At 40.5% G+C, this 25310-nt stretch overlaps 1 protein-coding gene across 1 annotated transcript in view; it reads left to right on the top strand.

Moving 5' to 3' along the window:
- Window positions 1-25310, top strand: part of asah2 (N-acylsphingosine amidohydrolase 2) — a 73674-nt gene that overhangs the window by 2497 nt on the left and 45867 nt on the right. Inside the window, exons 3-6 of the mRNA XM_048608952.1 lie at window positions 7442-7591; window positions 8544-8720; window positions 15853-15980; window positions 19231-19308. Coding sequence (XP_048464909.1) covers window positions 7442-7591; window positions 8544-8720; window positions 15853-15980; window positions 19231-19308 — 533 coding nt within the window. The remainder of the gene's footprint in view (window positions 1-7441; window positions 7592-8543; window positions 8721-15852; window positions 15981-19230; window positions 19309-25310) is intronic.

The following is a 25310-nucleotide window of genomic DNA, read 5'->3' as shown; positions in this document are numbered from 1 at the left end:
TATGCCAAGAGATAATTCAGGTCTAATAAGAACCTCATGGACAAAAGAAAGATGCTTTTGCAAAAGGAGCCAGCCGGAAGGTCAAGAGCAGAGGACAGTATGCAACTATTGTAAAGAACACAATACAAAAGAAAAGGAGGCATGCCTAACCTGGGAAAAACATTGCTTTAACTGTAAAAGGATGTATGATTTTGTGCAGAAGTGTTCCATTGGGAAAAAAAAAACAAAGCAAGACATCTGGAGAGATATCAGATGATGATCCTGATGAATACTCTACACCATACAACAGGTTGGCATTGTCAAGTCTAAAGATGGAAGATGGTTTGTATTTCTTAGAATGATTGTATATGTGACAGTTGAAAGAGAATATGAAATGAATATAAAGTGTCAGATTGCCACATCGTGCAACATCTAATGCTTTGCAGACCTGTGCAAAGTGCCTAAAAACCGTGAGCCAAAATGAAACCTTGATCATCATGTTAAGGCTATACAATAGAAGAAAGTTCACTGCAAATGGACAAAAGAAGCTGAGAGTACAATGTAGTAGGAAGATCAAGATGTTCAGTTCCAGACAGTAGATAATTAGCAAAATCCACTCATCTCAGCTGATGTGAGCCTAATGCTTGGACTGATCAGCCTACACATGCTGGAGGAGATTTGTGATGTTTCACAACACAGTAAGCCATTGACTGGTGAACAGATTTTAGAAGAATACAAAGATGTTTTTGCAGATTTCAATATCTTCCTGCTGAATATCACCTCAAAGCAGATTCGAGAGTGTGACCAACTCAGCATCAGCTGGGGAGAGTTCCTCAAGTCCAGCCTCAAAGACACGATGGAAGAGCTGGAAAGGAAGGGAGTAATCAAGGCATAATTCCTTGAAAGCAGGTAGACAGGGTGGTGAAGAAAGTGTTTGGCATGCTTGCTTTCATTGGTCAGAAGATTGAGTGTTGGAATTGGGATGTCCTGTTGCAGCTGTACAGGACATTGGTGAGGCCACTTTCAGAACGCTGCATACAATATTGGTCACCTTTCTATAGGAAAGATGCAGTTAAACCTGAAAGGGTTCGGAAAAGATTTACAAGCATGTTGCCAGGACTGGAGGGTTTGTGTTATAGGGAGAAGCTGAATAGGCTGGGGTTTTTTTATTGTCATGTGTATTCAAGGTAAAAATACAATGAAAAGTGTGTACCTTCGCTGTACATACATGGCACCAATTCACATTGACTTACAATAAGGTGAGGAAAAAAAAATAACTTCAGAGAGTCCAACTTTCCTTCCGACTGCCACAGATCTGCTTTGGGCTTTCCAGCCCTTGCCATGTCGCCTTCAGCCTCCTGCTCTGGGGCTGCCTCACTGGCCCGATCTCGCTGGCCCCCTCTTGATCCACCGCCATCGCCACAGGACGCAACCCACGTGTTCAGCTCCTGCTGCGTGGTTCCCAGTCGCAACCCAGCTCCTTCCCAACACCCTAGGTAGGTAGTTAAAAGGGGTGGGGGTGGATAGAAATACTAGAGGGAGAGAACATAAAAAAGGAAGGACAAAGAAAGAGAACTGGCGAACACAATGGAGCTCCAAATGAAGTGACTTACGCTGCCACCATCTTGGCAGGTTTTCCCTGGAGCGTCGGAGCCTGGGGAGGGCGGGTAACCTCATAGAGGTTTATAAAATTATGAGGAGCATTGATAGGGTAAATAGCTATGGTCTTTTCCCCAGGGTAGGGGAGTTCAAAACTAGAGGACATAGGCTTAAGGTGAGAGGGGAAAGATTCAACAAGGATCTGAGAAGTAACTTTTTCACAGAGGATGGTGCATGTATGGAACAATCTGCCAGGGGAAGTAGTGGAGGAGGGTACAATTACAACATTTAAAAGGCATCTGAATGGGTAAATGAATAGGAAGGGTTTAGATGGACATGGGCCAAATGCTGGCAAAGGGGACTAGGTTGGCGTGCATGAGTTCGACCAAAGGTCTGTTTCCATGCTGTATGACTCTATGACTTTATAACTGACAGCTCTGGCAAACGGGATTAGCAGCATGGTGAATTGGGGTGGCAAAACTGAGAGAATGCATGGATTCAAAATCCCTCAATAAAGCTTTAAAGAGAACTCTCAATGCCAACCATTGAAGACGTTTTGCCATAACCTGCCGAGACACAGGTCTTTTGTACCAAGATGTGAACGGTGATCAACGGCAAGGGGAGCCAGATTCACTTCTAACTGCATTCAGGATACCACTTTTTGAGTCATAGAATCGTACAGCACAGAAACAGACCCTTCAGTCCAACTAGTCCATGCCAACCAGGTTTCCCAAACTAAACTAGTCGCATTTACCTACATTTGGCCCATATCCCTTTAAATCTTTCCTAGTCATGTACCTGTCCAAATGTCTTTTAAATGTCGTAACTGTACCTGCATCTATCTATCTTTGGCAGTTTATTCCGCATATGAACCACTCTCTATCCCTCAGGTCCCTTTTAAATCTTTCTTTTCTCACTTAAAATTATGCTGTCTAGTTTCCGACTCCCCTACTATAGGGAAAAAACCTTTGCTATTCACCTTATCTATGCCCCTCACAATTTTATAAACCTCTGTAAGGTCACCCCTCAACCACCTCCTCTCCAGGGAAAAAAGCCCCAGCCTATTCAGCCTGTTCTTATAATTCAAACCTCCAGTCCCAGTAACATCCATGTAAATCTTTTCTCTACGCTTCCCAATTTAATAATATCCTGTATGTTTGGGGGATAAAGGTGTTGTGCACATCATCTGGCACTTCCACAGCTCTGGATGAGTGAAAGGCAGACAGCATGAGATAGTGATCCTCCCAGAGTGGAAGCTACTCTGGATAATCTGTGGATGTGGAGATGCAATGGAAGAAGCCAGTGCTGACCATGACCTGAATCCGGTGCAACTTCTAGAGAGATTTCACCAGATGCACCTGAAGTTGAGCAAGAAGAGATGCAATTAAGGATGTCTGGAATCAAATGTAGAGATTGGGTACTGACAACAAAGACTTTTCCAGATTACAATGTGCTAAGAGCTGTATTACACATGCAGCGACTAGGATATGTGAACGTAATGATATATTTGTTGGATTCATGAGCTCCTGAACAAAAGTCTTGTCTAAATTATGATCAGGGGATGAACCTTCTTGCATGCTCGCTGTTAAGGATGTGCAGTGGCATTGGAGCATAGAGCAGGAAGCAACTCTCACTTGAACTAAAACTCTAACGATGACACCAATGCTGAGGTAAGCAGTTAGGTCACCTTGCAGTGTGATAGCAATAAGGCAGGACTTGGAGTGACCCTTGTACAGCAAGGACAGCAAACTGACCAATGCCACACTCGGATTGAGAGTGAGTGTCTGGCACTCTGTCACGTGAGGTGACAGTGGAGTGTAACCACAGAATACTTCAAAGCATCTTTCTCAAACCACTCGTCTCTGCTCTAAAAGTGATGTACGTGTCAGAGAAGCTAATGCACATTGCAGATGTGCTGTTGAGAGCAGTACTCCCAATGACAAAAGTTAAGGTTTCTAAGGCAGATTCAAACAAAAGAGGTATCTGAATCTGAAAAACAAGCAAACTACGCACCAAGTTGCAACTCTTCAAGTACTGAACCAAATGGTGATGAATGGATGACCTAAAACCACCAAGAACACACTTATTGCTAAATGAATATATTGGGCATACAGAGATCAACTGATAGCCCAATGAAGTATCTCGTTCAAGAAAAATAGTATCACAATTCGTAAGGAGATGAGAAAAGAGATGCTGAAGCATAGCCATACAAGCCATCAATAAATTGTGTCCAATCTAAAGAAGACAGAGTTCTACTGGTCAAACATGAGCGATGACATTAAACACCATGTCAGCCCAGTGCACTGCTTGTAACAAGTATTTGGATAAATGCATTTGTAAGGACACTGTATATTTGTGACTAGCCATAGCCGTATGATTTCTGTTGCTTTCACTTTAGATGGAGTACTCATTAAACATTGAGCATGAAACAAAACTCTACTATAAAACTGCACTGCATCATTCCAAAATCATTGCATATTTACTTAGCTATGATGCCCAGAACTGAATGGAGCCCTCAAGATGGGGTATGACAAGGCTGTACACAACTGGAAGGGTATACCTTCTACCCCTTGTATTCCTAGAGATAAAATCCAAATTCCTTCAGCATCAGAAAGCAAATGACTGTGACGCTAGAAATCTTAAATAAAGACAAAGAGTGGTGGAGAAACTCAGCAGCTCTGGCTCTGTCCGCAGAGAGAGCAACAGACTTAACATTTCAATTTAGTACGACTATACTTTGGAACTCTTCATTTCAGTTTTGAAGAAGGGTCATGCTAGACCCGAAACGTTAACTCTGTTTCTCTCTCCACAGATGCTACCAGACCTGCTGAGTTCTTCCAGCAATTCCTGTTTTGATTTCTTTAGCATTCTCAGTAGTACTTTGTAACCATAGCTTTGTGAGATTTGCATATGAACATTTCCATCTCTTTGATCCTCTATTATTCCTAGTTTCTTAAGTTTAGAAAGTATGGCCTCATTTAAGTTGCTTGGCTCCAAAGTGAAGATTTTGTGGCAGTCTTGAATATGCCTTTAATCTGAATATATCCACTGTGCATTCCTGTTCTCATCCTCAATATCTACTGAATCTCTCAACAAAACTCACTATATCTGTAAATTTGCTTATACAGTTCTCCGTTCCTTCATCCACATCCATGATAAGTGTTACAAAAAAAATTAAGACTGTACAGATTCATGGGAACACTAGTAATTAAATCCTCCCAAAACAGGCCTTTGTTCCTCCTCTCTCCATGCTACCTTTCAATCAATTTCCAATGCATGTCATAAGGTAATTTTGTGTCATTTCACAGTTGCTCAAAAATTAGAGAGATGTTTTAGGAGAGAAGGTTGTCTTTAATTAATTGTGTCTGTGCTTGTATTAACTCTGCAAATTTGATGATCCACTGTAGTCCCAAATTTTCAGCCCTATTCCATGTGTTACATCTCCTTTGCGGATGCATACCCAGTTCTATTTAAAAGATATTCCATCTCAATAGCTGCATCCGATAAAGCATTGCACAGCTTGCTAATCTTCAGAATGAAAACACATCTTTTACCTCTGCTTTGTTCTGATAAAAATCTGAGTATTCCTGTCAGCCATCTAGTAAAAAGAACCTCTCACTATTTATTCTCGACTCCATTTATAATTTTGAAAGCCTCTATTGCATTGCATTGCATGCCCACCACTTGACCTTCTGTTTTTTTCCAGTGAAAAGATTCCATTTTTGTCAACCTTTGGAGCTATAACTCTCCTTATCTGTTTTCATTCTGGGAAATTCTCTTTGACTGTGGAATTACAGGACACAGCTCTGTTGGCTTTTACAAACTGAATTCACTTCCTTGCTTTTCTATTTAATGTGTGCATATAATCTTGAATTATCATTTCTTTTTTCATGGTTTTTTTTAAACTATCCTACCAGCTTGCAGACCCTCCGAGTTCCACTGCCCCTTCATTTCCTCTATTCTCTGTTGTGCATTCCCAATCTCTCTGTACTTTGCTTCTTTATTATATTGCTTTCTGTTCTAATCCCTTTGTTTATCCATGGAATCCTACTTGTTGACAATCCACTCTTTGCTTATAAGTATTTGAGATGCACCCATCCTATTATGAAATTTTGACCCCTGCTTGTTTGCTGTTCCTTCCAGTCAATAGTTTTGGATTGGCTACTCTTTCATCTCACTGCAATGAGCTAATTTCCAATTTAACAGAATTATCTTGAATTCACTTTCCTTTTATGTATTTCCAATAAATCTAATTTTCCAGTCGTCACTGTTTACCCATTAGTCTCTTGCACATCCTACTTTGTTATTCATTACCAGATTTAACATTGCTCAGATTAAAGTAATAATCTTGAATGCAATTTGGAGACCCTGCTCACGTTGACCTTAAAATGTGCTCCTAAAACAACAACACGTCCGTTGTTATTTGTTAATTCAACCCAGATGGACTCAGGCTGAGCAACACTGACAATTTAAAGAATTCTTTTCGGCAGCTGTACTAGCCAGGCTTTCAGCTTCCCCTCTCTCTCTCTCTCTCTCTCTCTCTCTCTCGAAAATTTTCCTCTGACATCTTACTCTTTGGCTTCAGTCCAAGTTTCCACCAACATTAGAACATCATATCCCCCATTCTAATTTGTGCCTCTAGTTTTCTGCTTTTGTTTCTACCACTATTTCCATCCATATATAACCATCACAGTACTCCATGCCTTTGTTTTTCTCCTTATTCATGATTGTCCTTTGGGCGGCATGGTGGTTCACAGGTGCTGCCTCACCACGCCAGGGACCCGGGTTTGATTCCTCCCTCAGGTGACTGTCTGTATGGAGTTTGCACATTTGCCCTGTATCAGTGTGGGTTTCTTCTGGGTGCTCAGTTTTCCTCCCACATTTCAAAGATGTGCAGACTAGGTGGATTAGCCATGGGAAATGCAGACTTACAGGGATAGGGTTTGGGGATGGGTGGTGGGTCTGGGTGAGATGCTCTTCAGAGAGTCAGTGTGGCCAGATGGCCTGTTCCACACCTGTAGCAATTCTATGATTCTCAACCCTTAAATTCAGGCCCAAGTTTCAACTCTCCATACAAAGCCTTGAGTTGACTGTTTCAGACAGTTTTACCCTTTCACTGTTCTTAATCTTGAAAGCTCCCACAAAAATTCACCATACTCACATGGAACCTGCCCCCTTTAATCATTAGCCTTGTGTCAAATGTATCCACAGATTTGAAATTGTTGCTCAGTCTCTATTCTTTAGGATAAAGATCAGTCTGGTTTTGAACCAGACAATCAGCTTTTGAGATTGATGAAATTATCCTGTGGCTTTGGGACAAAGTGGACATGTAATTGTCACTTTCAGTTGCTGAATCTAATAAACATTGTAGATGCAAATAATCGGATTAGTTTTGCGTTCACGTGTGTGAATGGACGTGTTTTTCACTTGGGTACATTGCTTTTGAAACAACATTGCCATGTGCTTAAGAGTTGGACTGAACTGAAAGCAGCAACAAGGATTGTGAAAGAAAAGTGTTTTTCTCACTCGAGCTTCTCAATCTGTTATAGCATCATCTCATGCATTCAGCACCACTGAAGTAAAGGACAAAAACATTATACTGATCCAATTCAAAGTCCCACTAACGTTCCCCAAGGACTGAAAATCTTATAAAGTAAATGTCTTTGAAACTTGATTGAAATGTTTTGTAAACCTGTGCTACACTTGACATGCGAATCTTGCTTGTTCACACTGACAGTACCAACTATCAGATGAATCTTGAATGCTGATATTGTGAAGGATACACTGGTATAATGCTGATGTGATATAAGGAAAGTCCCATGTGATTTGCATGCTGTTAATATTTGCTTTTGCGAATGAGCAGATGGGATATGCCAATCCAGAGCAAACTGCAGCAGGACTCCATACCCGCCTGTACAGTCGAGCTTTTATTGTGGCAGACCCTAGCAGTTCAAAGAGGGTGGTGTTTGTCACCGCTGACATTGGAATGGTATCTCAGAAGCTCAGATTAGAGGTAAGCACTCATGTACCTATCCTGATTGACATCTTTTGCTTTCTTTGTATTGATTCACATGGCCTAAACAGCAGTCATTAAACCACTGTAGAAGCCCTAGGCAAACAAAAGTACGCAAACTGTTGAATTGTTTCATTTCCATTGCCAGGAGGAGCAGAAATGCCAAAAAAACATTCGCAGTTTGCAGCTGCTGACCTGAGTGTTGTCTGCAAACCACCTCTCTCATCCAGTTCAGACTCCAGATTGCTGCCTAATTTGAGCTAGAAACTGGAAGGAGTTGAATCTCTGCTTCATTGCTTTTTTTCCATTTGCAGGTTTGACTGTGTTTTCTTTGTTATCTTCACAGGAAGCGTGACTGTCCTTCAGGATTTATTTATGCTATAAAGGCTTCATGCATTTTCATCTTGCTGAGAGGGCAGAACAATCTGTTTAATCTTTTTATTGTATTAAATGATACTAAGTTTGGATAATGCTCTGAATTTCCAAATGTGTCCCAGAATTTCTTTCTCTTTCTTCCCATAGCTATTGTTGACCTTTATTCGCTGGGCAGTATGAAAGTACACTTCATCTTCTTACAGCTTTGAACATTGAAAGCAGGGAGCAGAATATTTTCTCCAATCTGCTGTAATCAAAGAACAATGATGCATTGTGGATTTACACCTCATTTGAAATGTTTCATGCTTGTTAATATATATACTAGCTATCCACCTGCATTTCTTTTGTTTGTATTACAAAAGGCAAAGTCAGTGATGAGCCTGACATTGCCTATGGATAAATTATAGGAATCTCAAAATGAACATGATGTTAATGCTTAATAACTTCAATTCCAAAAATGAGTATCTAGCCTATGTATATTCTTAATTTGCCTTTATGTTCAAGACTATATCACCAATATGTTGATCAAGATAATATAGTTTCTTAAAACTAATACTGTTACATGTGTCTACTTTAGGTTCTAAAAAGACTGAAGAGCAAATACAGAGATCTCTACAGGCAAGACAATGTTGTCTTGAGTGGGACTCACACCCACTCTGGCCCTGCAGGTTACTTTCAGTACACTCTCTGTTTGATCACAAGCAAAGGTTACATCAAGCCATCCATCAATGCCTTAATTAATGGCATAACAAAGGTTAGACATTCTGCTCTGTATTGTACTATTCGATAATGTTTATGTGTTTGAATGTAATATTTTGTACAATTACTACATTAGCCATTGGATATTGATGAATTAAGTAAAATGTGGATCAGATGCATAGAAGGGCAAATCCCCCTTGGCATTGCTGACTGATAGAGGAAGAACATTCTAATGTTCATCACAACCAATAGATCACTTTGGAAAAGCTGTCACTATTGGTAATGCAGCTATCACGCACAGCATAACAGGAAACGAATAAATCATAACATAATCTGTTTTTTTTTTGAGAAAAGATTATGAACCAAAATATGCCAAGACATCCCCTCTTGGTGTCAAGCACTGCTGCAGATCTTTTTCATTTATCTGAGCAGATTGAGAGATTGACAGCTCATCAAAAAGTTGGCCCCTCAGAAATTGTACACTCTCTCATTGAAGTGTTTGCCTAGATGATATGAGCAAGTTGGCCCCATACTTGGAGTGCCTAAATTTTTGATCTGGGCCAGTGTCAGATGGCCTTGAAAATAAGAGAGTGAGTCACTCTATTAACCAGTGTCTGTTCCCAATGCAGGCAGCATTCAAATCTTACGCTTCCCTCAGTGGTGATTAACTTTCAAACAAACTCCTGTAACTCCCCAATTTCTTAATCCTTCAAAGGAAATTTAACAACTATTCATTGGCACTTGGAAGCAATTCGCAATTTGCAGTTCAGGTGATTTATTGCCTTATGTTGATGGTGTTTAAGCCAGTCAAATATAAAGGCAGCCAAACAGTTTTCACATGTTCCTGCTTCCCAAATTTGATGCTGTCCCTAAGTGCAATCAGTGTGTTTCGGATTTCCATACTATTCTGGATGTGTATTTGGCTGTAATTATATCAGCAAATTAATGTTCAGAGCCACATTTGGACTTAATCAGATACAGCTCTGAATAGCATCATTACAATTGAAAAGGTTTCTAATGATCTCATTTAATGATATATCACTCAAGAAGGATGGTCTTTTTTTTTAAATAACACTGGTTACCGTTTGGAGTTTTAACTCCAGGTATTTTTTCAATGAGCTCTTGCTCTCTTTCAGCCTGGGTAGGTCTTTCCTTGGCTCAATACCAAGGTAAGAGATCAAGGTTCAAACAGGAAATCCTTATTACTTCACTTCCTGTCACCTTATGTGCTCAGCAAAAGTATATTCCAATGAAAAGGAAGGACTGTAAGAAAAGGGGTAATCTGCCATAGGTGTCTAAAGAAATAAGGGAGGCTATCAAATTGAAAGAGAAGGCATACAAAGTGGCCAAAAACAGCATGAAACTAGAAGATTGGGAAAACTTTAAAGGTCAACAGAAAGCCACAAAAAGAGCTATAAGGAAAAGTAAGATAGAACATGAGAAAAAACTAGCACAGAATATAAAGACAGATAGGAAAAGTTTCTATAAATATATAAAACAAAAAAGAGTGGCTAAAGTAAACGATGGCCCTTTAGAGGATGAGAAGGGGAATTTAGTTATGGGATATGATGAAATGGCCGAGGCATTGAAAAGGCATTTTGTATCGGTCTTCGCAGTGGAGGACACTAATAACATGCCAGTAATTGACAAAGAGACAAAGGTAGGTGAGGACCTGGAAACAATCATTATTACGGAAGAGGTAGTGTTGGGCAAGCTAATGGAGCTAAGGATTGATAAGTCTCCTGGCCCTGATGGAATGCATCCCAGGGTACGAAAAGAGATGGCGGGAGAAATAGCAGGTACACTGGTAATTTTCCAAAATTCGCTGGACTCTGGGGCAGTCCCAGCAGATTGGAAAACAGCAAATGCGACGCCACTGTTTAAAAAGGGAAGTAGACAAAAGATGGGGAATTATAGACCGGTTAGCTTAACCTCTGTAGTAGGGAAGATGCTTGAGTCTATTATCAAGGAAGAAATAGCAAGGCATCTTGATAGAAATTGTCCCGTTGGGCAGACGCAGCATGGGTTCATGAAGGGCAGGTCATGCTTGACAAATCTTTTGGAATTCTATGAAGACATTACGAGCAAGGTGGACAATGGGGACCCAGTGGATGTGGTGTACCTAGATTTCCAAAAGGCCTTTGACAAGGTGCCGCACAAGAGGCTACTGCATAAGATAAGGATGCATGGCATTAAGGGTAAAGTATTAGCATGGATAGAGGATTGATTGACTAACAGGAAGCAAAGAGTGGGGATAAATGAGTGCTATTCTAGCTGGCAGTCAGTGACTAGTGGTGTGCCTCAGGGATCGGTGTTGGGGCCGTAATTATTTACAATTTATATAGATGATTTGGAGTTGGGGACCACGTGTAGGGTGTCAAAGTTTGCAGATGACACTAAGATGAGTGGCAGAGCAAAGTGTGCAGAGGACTGTGAAACTTTGCAGAGGAACATAGATACATTGAGTGAGTGGGCAAAGGTCTGGCAGATGGAATACAATGTAAATAAATGTGAAGTCATACATTTTGGTAGGAGTAATAGTAAAAAGGATTATTACTTGAATGGTAAAAAGTTGCAGCATGCTGCTAGGCAGAGGGACCTGGGTGTCCTTGTGCATGAATCACAGAAGGTACGTCTGCAGGTACAACAAGTAACTAGGAAGGCAAATGGAATTTTGTCCTTCATTGCTAAAGGGATTGAAATTAAAAGCAGAGAGGTTATGTTGCAGCTGTACAAGGTGCTGGTGAGGCCACACCTGGAGCAGTTTTGGTCTCCTTACTTGAGAAAGGATGTATTGGCACTGGAGGGGGTGCAAAGGAGGTTCACTCGGTTGATTCCGGAGTTGAGGGGGTTGGCTTATGAGGAGAGACTGAGTAGATTGGGATTATATTCATTGGAATTCAGAAGATTGAGGGGGAATCTTATAGAAACATAAAATTATGAAGGGAATAGATAAGATAGAAGTAGAGAGGATGTTTCCACCGGCAGGTGAAGCTAGGACAAGAGGGCATAGCCTCAAGATTGGAGGGGACAGATTTAGGACTGAATTGAGAAGGAATTTCTTCATCCAGAGGGTTGTTAATCTATGGGATTCCTTGCCCAGTGAAGTAGTTGACGCTACTTCAGTAAACGTTCCTTAAAAAAAGGTAGATTTTTTTTGAACAATAAAGGAATTAAGGGATACGGTGAGAATGCGGGTAAGTGGATCTGAGTCCACGAAAGGATCAACCATGGTCTTATTGAATGGCGGAGCAGGCTCGAAGGGCCATACGGCCTATTCCTGCTCCTTGTACTTATGTTCTTATGACTATATCATATGCCCTCACTTGCTCTGCCTCTGAAGGCTATAAACTTATTGATTCACTGAAAGGTTATAAACTGACAAGCTAACGTAGCAGCCCTTAAACACATAGGTAAGCCGAACACATTAGACTTATAGTTCTTCCTCATCAGAAAATAACAGTCACATTTGTTACATTAGACTGGTGTATAATTAGGTCTGGGTCCATGCCCTTTAGGTGTCAGCATGGGTCAGTCAGGAGCACACTTGGCTCTGAGTCTAATGGTGCTGGATTCAGATTCCACTGCAAAGACTTGAGCACATAACCAAGACTTCAGTTTAGAAGGGACGCTGTGCATTTTAAGATGTTACCTTCCAGATGAAGAGTGAAATGGAGGACCTGTTTACTTCCTTTGGTGAAAGATCTCAGCAGAATTCAATGGTGTTCCCTGGTATTCCATATTTAACCCTGAACCAGCATCACAAAAGCAAATTAAAAACAGAATAACAGAACATTGCCTTATTATTGTGTTCAAGGGGTTGCCATGTTTCCTGCATTTCAATAATGTCGACTCTTCAAAAGTACTTAACTGGCCACAAAATGCTTCAGAATGTCCTGAAGTAATGGAAGCTCTAGAGAAGGGTATATTTTATTTTCTCTCTTTTATTTTTTCTCTCTCCTTCTCATTTTCTTCTTCTCTCTCCCTCCAAAGGGAGGACAGAGAAGAGGAAATTTAAATATATCTGATCAAGAGATTTGGGATAGTTTACATTTAAAGTGACAGTTAACCAGGAATAGGAATCTGATCAATGGGTTTAAGTGGTTTCTGTAACGAATAACATAGCCATGACTGAGTTACCCACACCAGTGCAATCAATGAGTTTGGGTTGGTTTATGTATAGAATAACATGAGGGAAGGAGTTGCAGACTGGAATCTGATCAAAATATTCAAAGGTTTATTTATAGAATAACAAATAACTGGGAGACAGTTGCAGACTTATCTAATTGGTTTGGTGTGGTTTATGTATAGAACAACAGATGCATGGAATCTGATTGGGTTCGGAATAGCTTATGTATAGAATACTAGATACCTGAGAGTGAAGTACAGGCTGGAATGTGATCAGGGGTGTGGGGTGGTTTATATATATCATGACATCAAAGGTAGAAGACAGAGGGAGGGTGGTGGAGGGTTGCTTTTCAGGGTGGAGGCCTGTGACCAGTGGTGTACCACAAGGATCTGTACTGGGTCCACTGCTTTTTGTCATCTATATATATGATTTGGATGTGTACATAGGAGGTATGGTTAGTAAGTTTGCAGATGACATGAAAATTGGAGGTGTTGCGGACAGTGAAGACGGTTACCTCAGAGCAATGGAATCTTGATTAGATGGGACAATGGGCCGAGCAGTGGCAGATGGCTTTTAATTTAGATAAATTAATATTATCAACATCCCGGGGGTAACCATTGACGAGAAACTCACCTGGACTCACCACATAAACACAGTGGCTACAAGAGCAGGTCAGAAACTAGGAATACTGCAGTGAGGAACTCACCTCCTGACTTCTCAAAGCCTGTCCACCATCTACAAGGCACAAGTCAGGAGTGTGATGGAATACTCCTCACTTGCCTGGATGAGTGCAGCCCCAAAAAAATTTGAAGCTTCACACCATCCAGTACAAAGCAGCCCACTTGGTTGGCACCACATCTGCAAGCATTCACTCCCTCCACCGCTGATGCTCAATAGCGGTGGCACTATGTACAAGATGCACTGCAGAAATTCACCAAAGATCCTCAGACAGCACCTTCCAAACCAACGGCCTCTTTCATCTAGAAGGACAAGGCCAGCAGACATACGGGAACACCACCATCTCCAAGTCACTCACCATCCTAATGTGGAAATATATTGCCGTTCCTTCACTTGTTGGGTCAAAATCCTGGAATTCCATCCCTAGTAGCAGCGTGGGCCAACCCACAGCAGGAGGACTGCAGCGGCTCAAGAAGGCAGTTCACCACCACCTTCTGAAGGGCAACTAGGGATGGGCAGGAAATGCTGGCCAGCCAGCGACACCCACATCCCACAACTGATAGAAAAAAAAATGTGAGGTGCTGCATTTCGGAAAGGCAAATCATAGCAGGACTTGCACACGTAACGTTAAGGTCCTGGGGAGTGTTGCTGAACAAAGAGACCTTGGAGTGCAGCTTCATAGTTCCTTGAAAGTGGAGTCGCAGGTTGATAGGGTAATGAAGAAGGCATTTGGTATGCTTGCCTTTATTGGTCAGTGCATTGAGTCTAGGGTATGGGAGGTCAAGTTGTGGCTGTACAGGACATTGGTTCGGCCACTACTGGAAAACTGCGTGCAGTTCTGGTCTTCCTGCAAGAGGAAGGATGTTGTGAAACTTGAAAGGGTTCAGAAAAGTTTTACAAAGATGTTGCCAAGGTTGGGTTTGAGCTATCGGGAGAGGCTGAATAGACTGGAGCTATTTTCCGTGGACCATCAGAGGCTGAGGTGTGACCCTATACAGGTTTATACAATCATGAGGGGCATGGATAGGGTAAATAGGCAAAGTTTTTCCCTAGAGTTAGGTAGTCCAAAACTAGAGGACATATATTTAAGGTGAGAGGGCAAAGATATAGAAGGGACCTAAGGGGTAACTTTTTTTACACAGAGGGTGGTGCATGTATGGAAGGAGCTGCCAGAGGAAGTGTTGGAGGCTGGTACAATTACAACATGTAAAAGGCACCTGGATGGGTGTATGAATAAGGAGGGTTTAGAGGGATATGGGCCAAGTGCTGGAAAATAGCACTAGATTTATGTAGGATATCTGGTAGGTGTGGACGAGTTGGACCAAAGGGTCTGTTCCCATGCTGTATATCTCTGTGACTCTATAAGAGACAAAATGTCAATCAATTGTATAGAAAAATATAACATACAAAATGCCTACATTGGGTTGAATGGCTTAACCTCTTGTGTATTTGTCCAAAGTAAAGTAACAATCTCTGTATCTATTGTATTAATTTAAGTTGGGCCATTTTCTGAAAGTGTGGCTTTTTTTAACCCTATGAGTGCCATGTCACTCGATGAGCATGATGCCTCATAGACATAGTGTCTCTCATGTTAGTTAGCTTCTGGGTAGTTTATGACAGCAACCATCTTTGTTTCATCTTTTAGTTAAGGAAGTAATGTCTCTGAGATGAAATTTCCAAAAATATAGTGTAACTTAATACATTTTCAATAAAATCTTTCCTTAATTACCCACTGCTCTCATCACTCAGATAAATGATGATGGAAGTAAATTGGAAAATGTGCTTCTCAGATAATGGAAATCTTATTGCTTTTGTTTGATTTTATGCTAAATGAAGAAAGCTTATTGAATCTAAGACCATTTCCTGCTCTTAATCATTTGTGTGTACTCTAATGCAATACCAAATTACTTTAGATATAAAATTACAGTCGTTTTTCTTTACAAAAGATGTTTGAAGAAACTTAGTCCCAATGGATGAAATTGTATGGAAACAAGTTAGTTTTAGAAAGTGGAATATCTCCAAATATGAATTGCTTCCTTCCTGTCAAGATAACTTGTTAACAGAGATAGCTTGGTTGTTGATTCACTGATACCTCTCTCCTTCCAGTCAGAGGCAACTGAGGTGTATGAGAACAATTTGGAACAAATTGCTCTTTGATTTTCATTCCCGCTCAATTGGAAGGATTTTAAACACCTCTTGATGCCTCTCTGAAATTAAAACTTTCATGTGGGGATCACAGGAACAAATGTTGTTTTTGAATACTGTGAACATCCTTTTCAAAATGTTAGATATTTGCCTCAAATGATATGGTTAGACCAATTTGGATCTTTGCTGCATTAATATGCTTTATATCTGTCTTTTTCAATTCCTGTTTCTTCAGAGCATTGATATTGCACACAACAACATGAAAGCAGGAAGAATATTTATAAATAAGGGAGAAGTGGAAGGCAGCAACATAAACAGGAGTCCCTATTCTTACTTGCAGAATCCACAAGGAGAACGAGCCAGGTACCCAATGGAAATAAGAGTCAACTGAATAGTTTATAGATTTGACAACTAATCACCAAATCTATATCTGAAATGAAAGCAAGGCAAATAGTGTAACCATAGCAATAGTCAATAGCCAGGTCAATTAGTAAATAGTGCTTGAGATTGTTATTCAGTTATCCATTAAACTGGCTTACAGATTTTCTGTTGATATGGAATTCCATAAACATTGAAAGTCATTAAATTTGGAAGGACAAGTTGTAAAAACAGTTAATAAAGCATACAGTATTCTAGGCTTTATTAATAGAAGCAGAAAGTGGCACAGAGTCATACTGCAAGGAAACAGACCCTTCAGTGCACTCATCCATGCCATCCAAGTTTCCCAAACTAAACTAGTCCCACGCATGGATAAGAGGTCATGTTGAAGTTGTACTAGATGCTGCTTAAACCTCAGATGGAGCATTACATCTTAAGCTGCACTTTAGGAAGCTTGTGAAGGCGCTGGAGACAGTGCAGAAGAGAATGGTTTCAGGAGGAGAAATTTCAGTAATGAAGGTGGATTGGAGAAGTTGATACTGTGTACCTTGTAGAAAAGAGGGTTGAGAGGACACCTGATAGATATATTCAAAATCATGTACAGTCTCGATAGACTAAACAGGAAGAAGTGTTCCCACTTGTGAAAGGATCAAGAATGAGAGGGTAAAGATTTGAAGTAATTAGCAAAAGAAGCAAAATTATGCAAGCAAAATGCTTTTCATAAAACAAATGGCTACGGTCCGCCTGAGACTGTTGTGGAAGCAAGTACGATCAAGGCGTTCAAAAGGGAAAATTAAGTGATTATTTGAAAACAAATAACTTGTAGGGTTATGTGGAGAAGGCAGGACAATAGCATTAAATGAGCTGTTCATTTGGAAAGTTGATGCAGGGAATGGGCCAAGTGATTTCCTGCACTGTAATTATTTTGTAATCCTATTAATTATTTGGCAATTATGCTGTGAAGATCATAAGGTGTGAGAGCAGAAGTAGACCAGTCAGCCCATCAAGGCTCCTCTGCCATTCAATGAGATCATGGCTGATCTGATAATCCTTAATTCCACTTTCCTCATTTATCTCCATAAATTTCAATTTCCTTACTGACTAAAAATCTGTCTGTCTTTGTCTTATTATCAACATGACTTCTAAGCATACTGCATTTGAGAATTCCAGAGATTCACTACCCTTTGAGATAGACAAGTCCGCTCCATCCTTGCTTTAAATGGGTGACCCATTACTCTGTGATTATGCCGTCTGTTCCCAGACTCTCCCGCAATGGCACCCAACCTCTCGGCATCTATTCTGTCAAGCTTCCTAACAATCATTTACATTTCAATAAGGTTCTTTCTTGTTCTTCTAAACTCCAATGAGTACAGGTTCCAACACACTCAACCTCTGCCCAAGAGAAAATCTGCCCATGCCCAAGATCAGCCTAGAGAACCTTCTCTGGATTGTCTCCAATGCCAATATATTTTTCCTTAATTAAGGAGACAAAAGCTGTATTTTAGGTATGGCCTGACTAGTACTGATACAGTTTAATAAGATTTCCCTATTTTATGCTCCATTCCCTTTGGAATAAAGGTTGTATAAAGTCCTTATTACTCATTGAATTTGATGCTCAGGCTTTTGTGATCGGTACATGAGAACTCTCAAATCTCTCTTCTGCAGCTTTCTGCAGTCTTGCTCCATTTAAATAATACTTACATTCATGGTTTTAAAATGTATAGGGTCTTTAAAAAAAAAATGTTGGTACAAGAGCAAAATTCATACCTATAACTAAATACATCAAATCATTTTTCCTTGTTTTGAGTTGTTTCTTCCTTCCATGGTCCCATGCCTATCACTGCCATTGCTGAAGTCACAGACCACAGCTCCATCTAGTGAGTAGCTACTGCACATTCTGCCTGAAGATAGAAACAGTTTCTATTTTTCCTGTCATTCACTGACTGAACCCATTTCACTAAAACAAGATTTCCTAATTATTTATTATGCCAATTCCTTTGGAAAGTACAATATTTGAAGAATGAGCATGTTCTAATTGTTTGCACTAGAGCCCTGGATGTATTTTTTGTGATATTCTGTGACATGCACTGTGGATGGAGACATCTGAGTCTGTATTCTGGGAAGCTACCAGAAGGACTTAAAAGAAAATAGCATTCACTTCTGCCATGACAATTGGGATGTGCTCAGTATCTTTAGGTGTTAGCCATGGTTCAGTCAATAGCACTTTCAGTTTTGAGTCAGAATTGTGAATTCAAGTCTCATTCTATGGACCTGAGCATAAAACTTTGGCTGAAGCTCGAATGCATTCTGTTCACCTATACCACAATGATGACAACGCTTCAAAAGAACTCCATTGACTGGAAAGCCCTTGGGGACATTCAGAGGTCATTAAAGACACTATTATGAATGCCAATCTGCCTTTCCTGTTGTTGGGCATGTAGCATGCTGCTGATGCAGGATGGATGTGATATTTGTCTACTTTACAAAATCACAGGACTACAGAAATAATTGATTATTTCAGTATGGTAAGATTCTGTCTTTTAGCATTGTATAGTACAGTGCCCAGGAACACCAGAGTAATTTACCACCCTCTGGATTAATAATATATTTCCTATAATTAATATACAGCCCGGGCATTCTCATGGATATGTTCCAATGATTCTGTCACATCCAAAACCTTGAATATCCCTGCAGGTCAGTTCAAAGGTCGTCATCATAAAGTTATTCTGTAGCCTTGCTGCACCCTGTTTGGAGAAATCTTGGATAGGTCTGGATAGTTTGGGCCCTCTCTATTTCTCTGCATGTCCATTGCTGCCTGCTGTATGCTCACTACTGGCTGTGGATTTTTTAGAACTACCATTTTGGGTTTAAAAGATAATTCTCCCTCACTCCTATTGCTTAAAAGCTTACATCTTTATCAGTACCTTTTAGATGTTCAGGAGCTTGATATAATTGGAAATTGCATGAATTATGAACAGATTCTCCCAAACAAAATGAGAATTTCCCTTTGCTGAGATCTGTTATTGTCTCCTGAACCAGTCCTGAGATTCAATGCACTTAGGAATTAGCTTGCAGTTGGTTGTGATTTACGACAAGATGGGAGGCATCATCTTTTCAATTTGTTGCTTTTTTTTGAGTGAAATGAATGAAAGCTTAGACAGAGTGATGAAATAAATTCAATAAATAGCAAAAACAGCCTGTTTAATAGCTGAATGAAATGTTATCATTTCTATAGGTACAAATCAAATACAGATAAAGAACTGGTCCTACTCAAAATGGTGGATCTAGATGGACACAACATTGGAACTCTGAGGTACAGAATTTCCACACCTTCAACAATCAGTTTACGAGCTGCAATGCTTTTGACGCTGATGATAGCAATATTTAAACTTGAAAACTCCGAATCAGTATAGACCTGAATTTGAATTGGGGAATCTGATAAAAATTGTGCATATTTGTTTATGAGATTGCATTATTAGCTTTGTTCCTCTAAGCTTTGCTTGGTGGTAGCATTCTTGAATCTGAATGAGAAGGTAACGCCATTGTTTAATCTAGGCTGACCCTCCAGTGCAATACTGAGGAAGTGTCACAATATCAAAAACATTGGTCTGGACTTTCACTGAATCATGATACATTGGGAACTCTCTGAAAATGTTGGGATTCCCACATTATTCCCACTTGCTGCAACTTCCATTGATATAGTAAAAGATGCTGCCAGTGAGCCCATAAGCAGCGCTCCTAACCTTGCTGGACCCAGCTGGGGGTAGTCAATGATTTTAGTCCGTTCACGTCCTTCAATAGTTCACAGCTTCTCAAAGGATACACAAACTATGAGGGAATCTCTATTCCCAAGCGGGAAACACTAGAAAAAATTATTTTCTCTTGGAATATTTTCATTGAAAGGGTTTGAAATGCAATAATAATTGTTCTTTCAGTTTTTAGATGTGTTTTTACTGGAGTATTTGGGAGTCTCTGGTGTCATCATCTGAAATGATTTAAATGGCCTGGATTCTTTAAAAAAACCTTCAGCTACTATCAGTATAGATATAGTTTGGGTATAGTTTGGGAAAAGAGGTCACGCAAGGCACAGTGCCTGAAAATAAAACATGCACAAAGAAGTTCCAAGACGATGTGGATGGACAATGTCAAAACTGTCTCTGTGGGTCAGGCAGTGAGGGCAGTGGGTCAAGATCATTCATGCTGTGGCCAACCGTTGGAGCAAGGGTGGATGACGAGACAAACCAAGATGCACAACAGGATCCCATTTAGACTGAGAAACAGTTTTGGTCTTTCAACACTGTAAATGTCCACTTTGGTGTTTGTGGAAGCATAAGACGTGCGTTTGAATGAGCTATTTATAAAAAATTAAGAATGAAATTATGATGATTGTCAGTCAGCAGTTAGACTGAAGGTACATTGAAGTGAACTGGAATTTGTGAGCTGGGCAGAAGCTCTGTCGGATTGTTTTGTTGCGTTTCTGGGATGAATGTTCTGCTGAGAACACAGGAGAAGGATCCTGGGCTTTAACACCATATTAGGACAGTTTGTAATTAAAAAAACAATCTGTTGTGCTGGGTAGCTTTAACTTACCTGTTTAGTATATTACATTTATTGACTAATTTATAACTTGATACACAGATGGTATTAATATATAGCTTGATACCGAGCATGTTCGATAGGAAGGAGAATATACCCTGTTGGAAATGACGATCACGTACAGCATGTGATAGATGCCAGTAAACTACAGGTCAGAAACAGTCTTTGTCTCAAGCTTGGGTTTGGCTACGCAAGCTGATATATTGAAGGGCTAATGCACACTGTTTTTTTGGCAGCAAGTGTAGGCCATTTAGCCCCTCGGGTATGTTCTGTCATTCATTCAGATCATGGCTGATTTGTGTCATTGCACTGTATTTCTTAATACTGTAGGTACCATAAAACTGCCAATCTCACATTAACTACTAGCAATTGCCCTAGAATCAACTGTTTGTAAAAGACAAGCACACTGAATATAGTCTTAAAACCTCTTTCCATTTCTGAGTCATAGAACAGTACAACACAGTACAGGCCCTTCGGCCCACAATGTTGTGCTGACTTATTATCCTACTCCAAGATCAAACTACCCTGCATACCCTACATTATACTATCACCCATGTGCCTATCCAAGAGTCGCTTAAAAGTCTCTAAAGTATCTGACTCCACTACCACTGCCGGCAGCACGTTCCATGCACCCACCACGCTCTTTTTGAAGAACCTACCTCTGACGTCTCCCCTGTACCTTCCTCCAATCACCTTAAAATTATGCCCCCTCATAATAGTCATTTCCGCCCTGGAAGAAAGTCTCTGGCTATCCGCTCTATCTACGCCTCTCATCATCTTGTAAACCTCTATCAAGTCACCTCTCGTCCTTCTTCGCTCCAATGAGAAAAGCCCTAGCTCCCTCAACCTTTCCTCATAAGACCTGCCCTCCAGTCTAGGCAGCATCCTGGTAAATCTCCTCTGCACCCACTCTAAAGTTTCCACATCCTTCCTATAATGAGGCGACCAGAGCTGAACACAATATTTCAAGTGTGGTCTAACCAGGGTTTTACAGAGCTGCAGCATAACCTCGCGACTCTTAAACTCAATCCCCTGCCAATGAAAGCCAACACACCATATGCCTTCTTAACAGCCCTATCAGCTTGGGTGGCAACTTTGAGGGATCTACGGACATGGATCCCAAGATCCCTCTGTTCCTCCATATGCCAAGAATCCTGCCATTAACCCTGTATTCTGCATTCAAATTCAACCTTCCAAAATGAATCACTTCACACTTTTCTGGGTTGAATTCCATCTGCCACTTCTTTTCCCAGCTCTGCATCCTGTCAATGTCCCATTGCAATATACAACAGCCTGCCACACTTTCCACAACTCCACCAACCTTTGTGTCATCGGCAAACTTACTAACCCACCCTTCCACTTCCTCATCCAAGTCATTTATAAAGATCACAAAAAGCAGAGGTCCCAGAACAGATCCCTGCAGAACACCACTGGTCACCGAGCTCCAGGCTGAATACTTTCCATCTACTATCACCCTCTGTCTTCTATTGGACAGCCAGTTTTGTATCCAGACAGCCAAATTTCCCTGAATCCCATGCCTCCTTACTTTCTGAATGAGCTTACCATGTGGAACCTTATCAAATGCCTTGCTTAAAATCCATATACACCACATCCACTGCTCTACCTTCATCAATGTGCATTGTCATATCCTCAAAGAATTCAATAAGGCTTGTGAGGCATGACCTGCCCCTCTCAAAGCCATGCTGACCATTTGTAATCAAACTGTGCTTTTCCAAATAATCATAAATACTATTTCTCAGAATTCTCTCCAATAATTTGCCCACCACAGAAGTAAGACTGACCGGTCTGTAATTTCCAGGATGATCCCTATTCCCTTTCTTGAACAAAGGAATGACATTTGCCACCCTCCAATCATCTGGTACTACACCAGTGGACAGTGAGGACGCAAAGATCATTGCCAAAGGGGCAGCAATCTCTTTCCTTGCTTCCCGTAGAAACTTTGGGTTTATCCCGTCTGGCCCAGGGGACTTATCTATCCTCATGTTTTTCAAAATTTCTAGCACATCCTCCTTCCTAACATCAACCTGTTCGAGCATATCTGCCTGTTTCATGCTGTCCTGACAAACATCAAGGTCCCCCTCACTGGTGAATACTGAAGCAAAGTATTCATTAAGGACCTCCCCTACCTCCTCTGACTCTGTGCACAAGTTCACTCCACTATCCCTGCTCAGCCCTACCCTCACTCTGGCCATCCTCTTGTTGTGTCCATTAACTCCATAGAATCGCTACAGTGTGGAAACAGGCTATTCGACCCATCAAGTCCACACCGACCGTCTGAAGAGCATCCAACCCAGACCCATCCCCCTACCCTATCCTTGTAACCCTGCATTTCCCATGACTTGACCTACACATCCCTGAACACGATGGGTAATTTAGCGTGGCCAATCCACCTAACTTGCACCTAAATCTCCACTGGCTGCTTACATGTCACTCAAACGCTCTTTATCATGGATGGGTTGCAACTGAGCAGAGATAGGATGGAGTCCCTTGTGGGAGTATAGCTAGTGTTATTGCAACAGCCTTTAACTAACTCAGCAGGGCAATGGAAACAGGGAAAGCAATTCGAGAAGAATACCAGGATGCACAGAATGCTTGGAGAAACAGATAGCACTAGTATAGAGAGTAAAAAGTTAATACTTGAAGTCAGAGTAAGGGAGAAAATAATGAAGTCTAAATCAAGGTTATTGTATATGTATGTGAATACATGGAGTATAGTAAATATGATTGGGGAGCTAAGGGTGCAGATTGCCTTGTGGGAATATGTTGTGGTTAAAGCGGAGACCTAGCCCAATGAAAGGTAAGATATGGTGTTACATGTTCCTGGGTGTTCAGCAAAGATAGGAAAGGAGGTGGGGCTGCTTTGCTGGCTAAGGACCGCAGAAGAGTGCTGAGAAGAGGAAGCCACACCGGTTCAAGGGCCTGGTTCTTGGAAATGTGGTGAACCAAGTAGATAAAGTATCAGGAGGAGAATTTAGGAAATGTGATCATTGCACTGTATAGTTTAGATGACAATAGAAAAGAGTAATAGGCAATCCAGAGTCAGAATAATTAACTGTGGAGAGGCAAATTCAATGACACTGGCTCTGATAGACTGGAACCAAAGGTCGATGGAAGAAACGGTAGATGAACAATGGGCTACCTTCAAAAAAGGAATGATTTGGGCATAGTCATGGTATATTCTCTCAAAAGGGAATAGTATGGCAAATAAATCCAGAGCTCCCTGGATAAGAATGCAGATAGAAATTAAGACGAAGAAGGAAAATATTGCTTATGACAGATGCCAAATTGAAAATACAGCTGAGAAGCGAGAGAAATACAGAAAATTCAGAGGGGAGGTGAAGAAGTATTTTAGAGAAACGGAGAGGGAATATTAGAATAGATTAGTGGCCAGCATGATGAAGAATCCCAACATTTTCTATAAACATATTAGTAGTGAAACTTGGTAAAGCTAGGGCCAGTTAAGGACCAAAAGGATTCCCTTACACATGGAGACATGGGATATAGCTCAGGTATGAAATGAATACTTTGCCAAGGAGGTGGGTGTGAACCAGGCTATTGTGACTGAAGAGACAACTCTGTCACTAAAAGGGTTCAAAGTTGATAAGTGGGAGGTTTGGATTGACTATTGGTACTTAAACTAGGCAAAGCACTAGGGCTGGATGAAATGCATTGAAGGAAGTAAGAGTGGAATTATTTCAGATAAGTGATTGTTGAGAGGTGCCAGAGGACTGAAGAATTGCAAACATTATTCTATTCTGATACCATGTTTCTGTGTACAACACACCTCTGTGTCTAACAGAAGGTCTTTATTGAAGTGAATTTAAGAAGTACATCTATAGTTTGTGTGCACTGTAGCGTGTGTAGACATTATGTAACTGCAGCAGACTAGAAAGGACATCAATGCAATCATTGTATTTCAATCTAAAAACTTTCCACTTCTCCCTAATTATTGAATGTCATAGTTTTTGAATCTCCAAAAGGTCTCCTTATGTGAATTGAAACCAAGATTATAAACATTACATAGACCAATACGGTGCACTTAAAATTGTGGTTTTATGGAACCTTGCCATGTTTGTGCATATTGGTTCAATCATTGGTTAATATCCTTGGAAGTGGTATTAATAAGTGTAGCCATCAAGGTAATGGTTATATTATTGAACTTTTATCCTTGAATATTATAAATAAACATAGGCATGGTTGTTTGGCATTGACTGTAAGCTCCATTACAGTCATCAGCAGCTTGAATATCTTTCTTCATGGAGTCCTGGTTGTGGATTTACTGTCAAGACTGAAGGTCTTTTATCAAAAATAAAAAGCGAACATTACAAATCCCATCTTTCACTCAGTGATAGCACTCTCCTGGAAAGCAAAAGTGGAGTCAGAGTGAATTTAAGCACAAATCCAGGAGATTTAAGTTCATAATCTAGACCATTAAGTGAAAGCCTGAAGAAGGTACTGCAATGTTAGAGGTGTGCTGTTTGGAGGAGATGTTAAATCAAGATCCTATTGGCTGTTTCAGGTGGTTTTAACAGCACTATTAATTTTCCTCATAATCTGACCAACATTTACTTTCACAATCAAATTTATTAAAGCCAAGTTATCTGCTCATTTATCACATTGTTGGTTCATGGGATCTTGTGTTCAATTTGTCTGTTACATTTTTCTGTATCGTAATTACACTTTATGACATACTGAGAC

The sequence above is a fragment of the Rhincodon typus genome, chromosome 20 (genome assembly GCF_021869965.1).
Source record: "Rhincodon typus isolate 14 chromosome 20, sRhiTyp1.1, whole genome shotgun sequence".
NCBI lineage: Eukaryota > Metazoa > Chordata > Chondrichthyes > Orectolobiformes > Rhincodontidae > Rhincodon > Rhincodon typus.
This window is presented reverse-complemented; position numbering and strand designations above follow the sequence as displayed.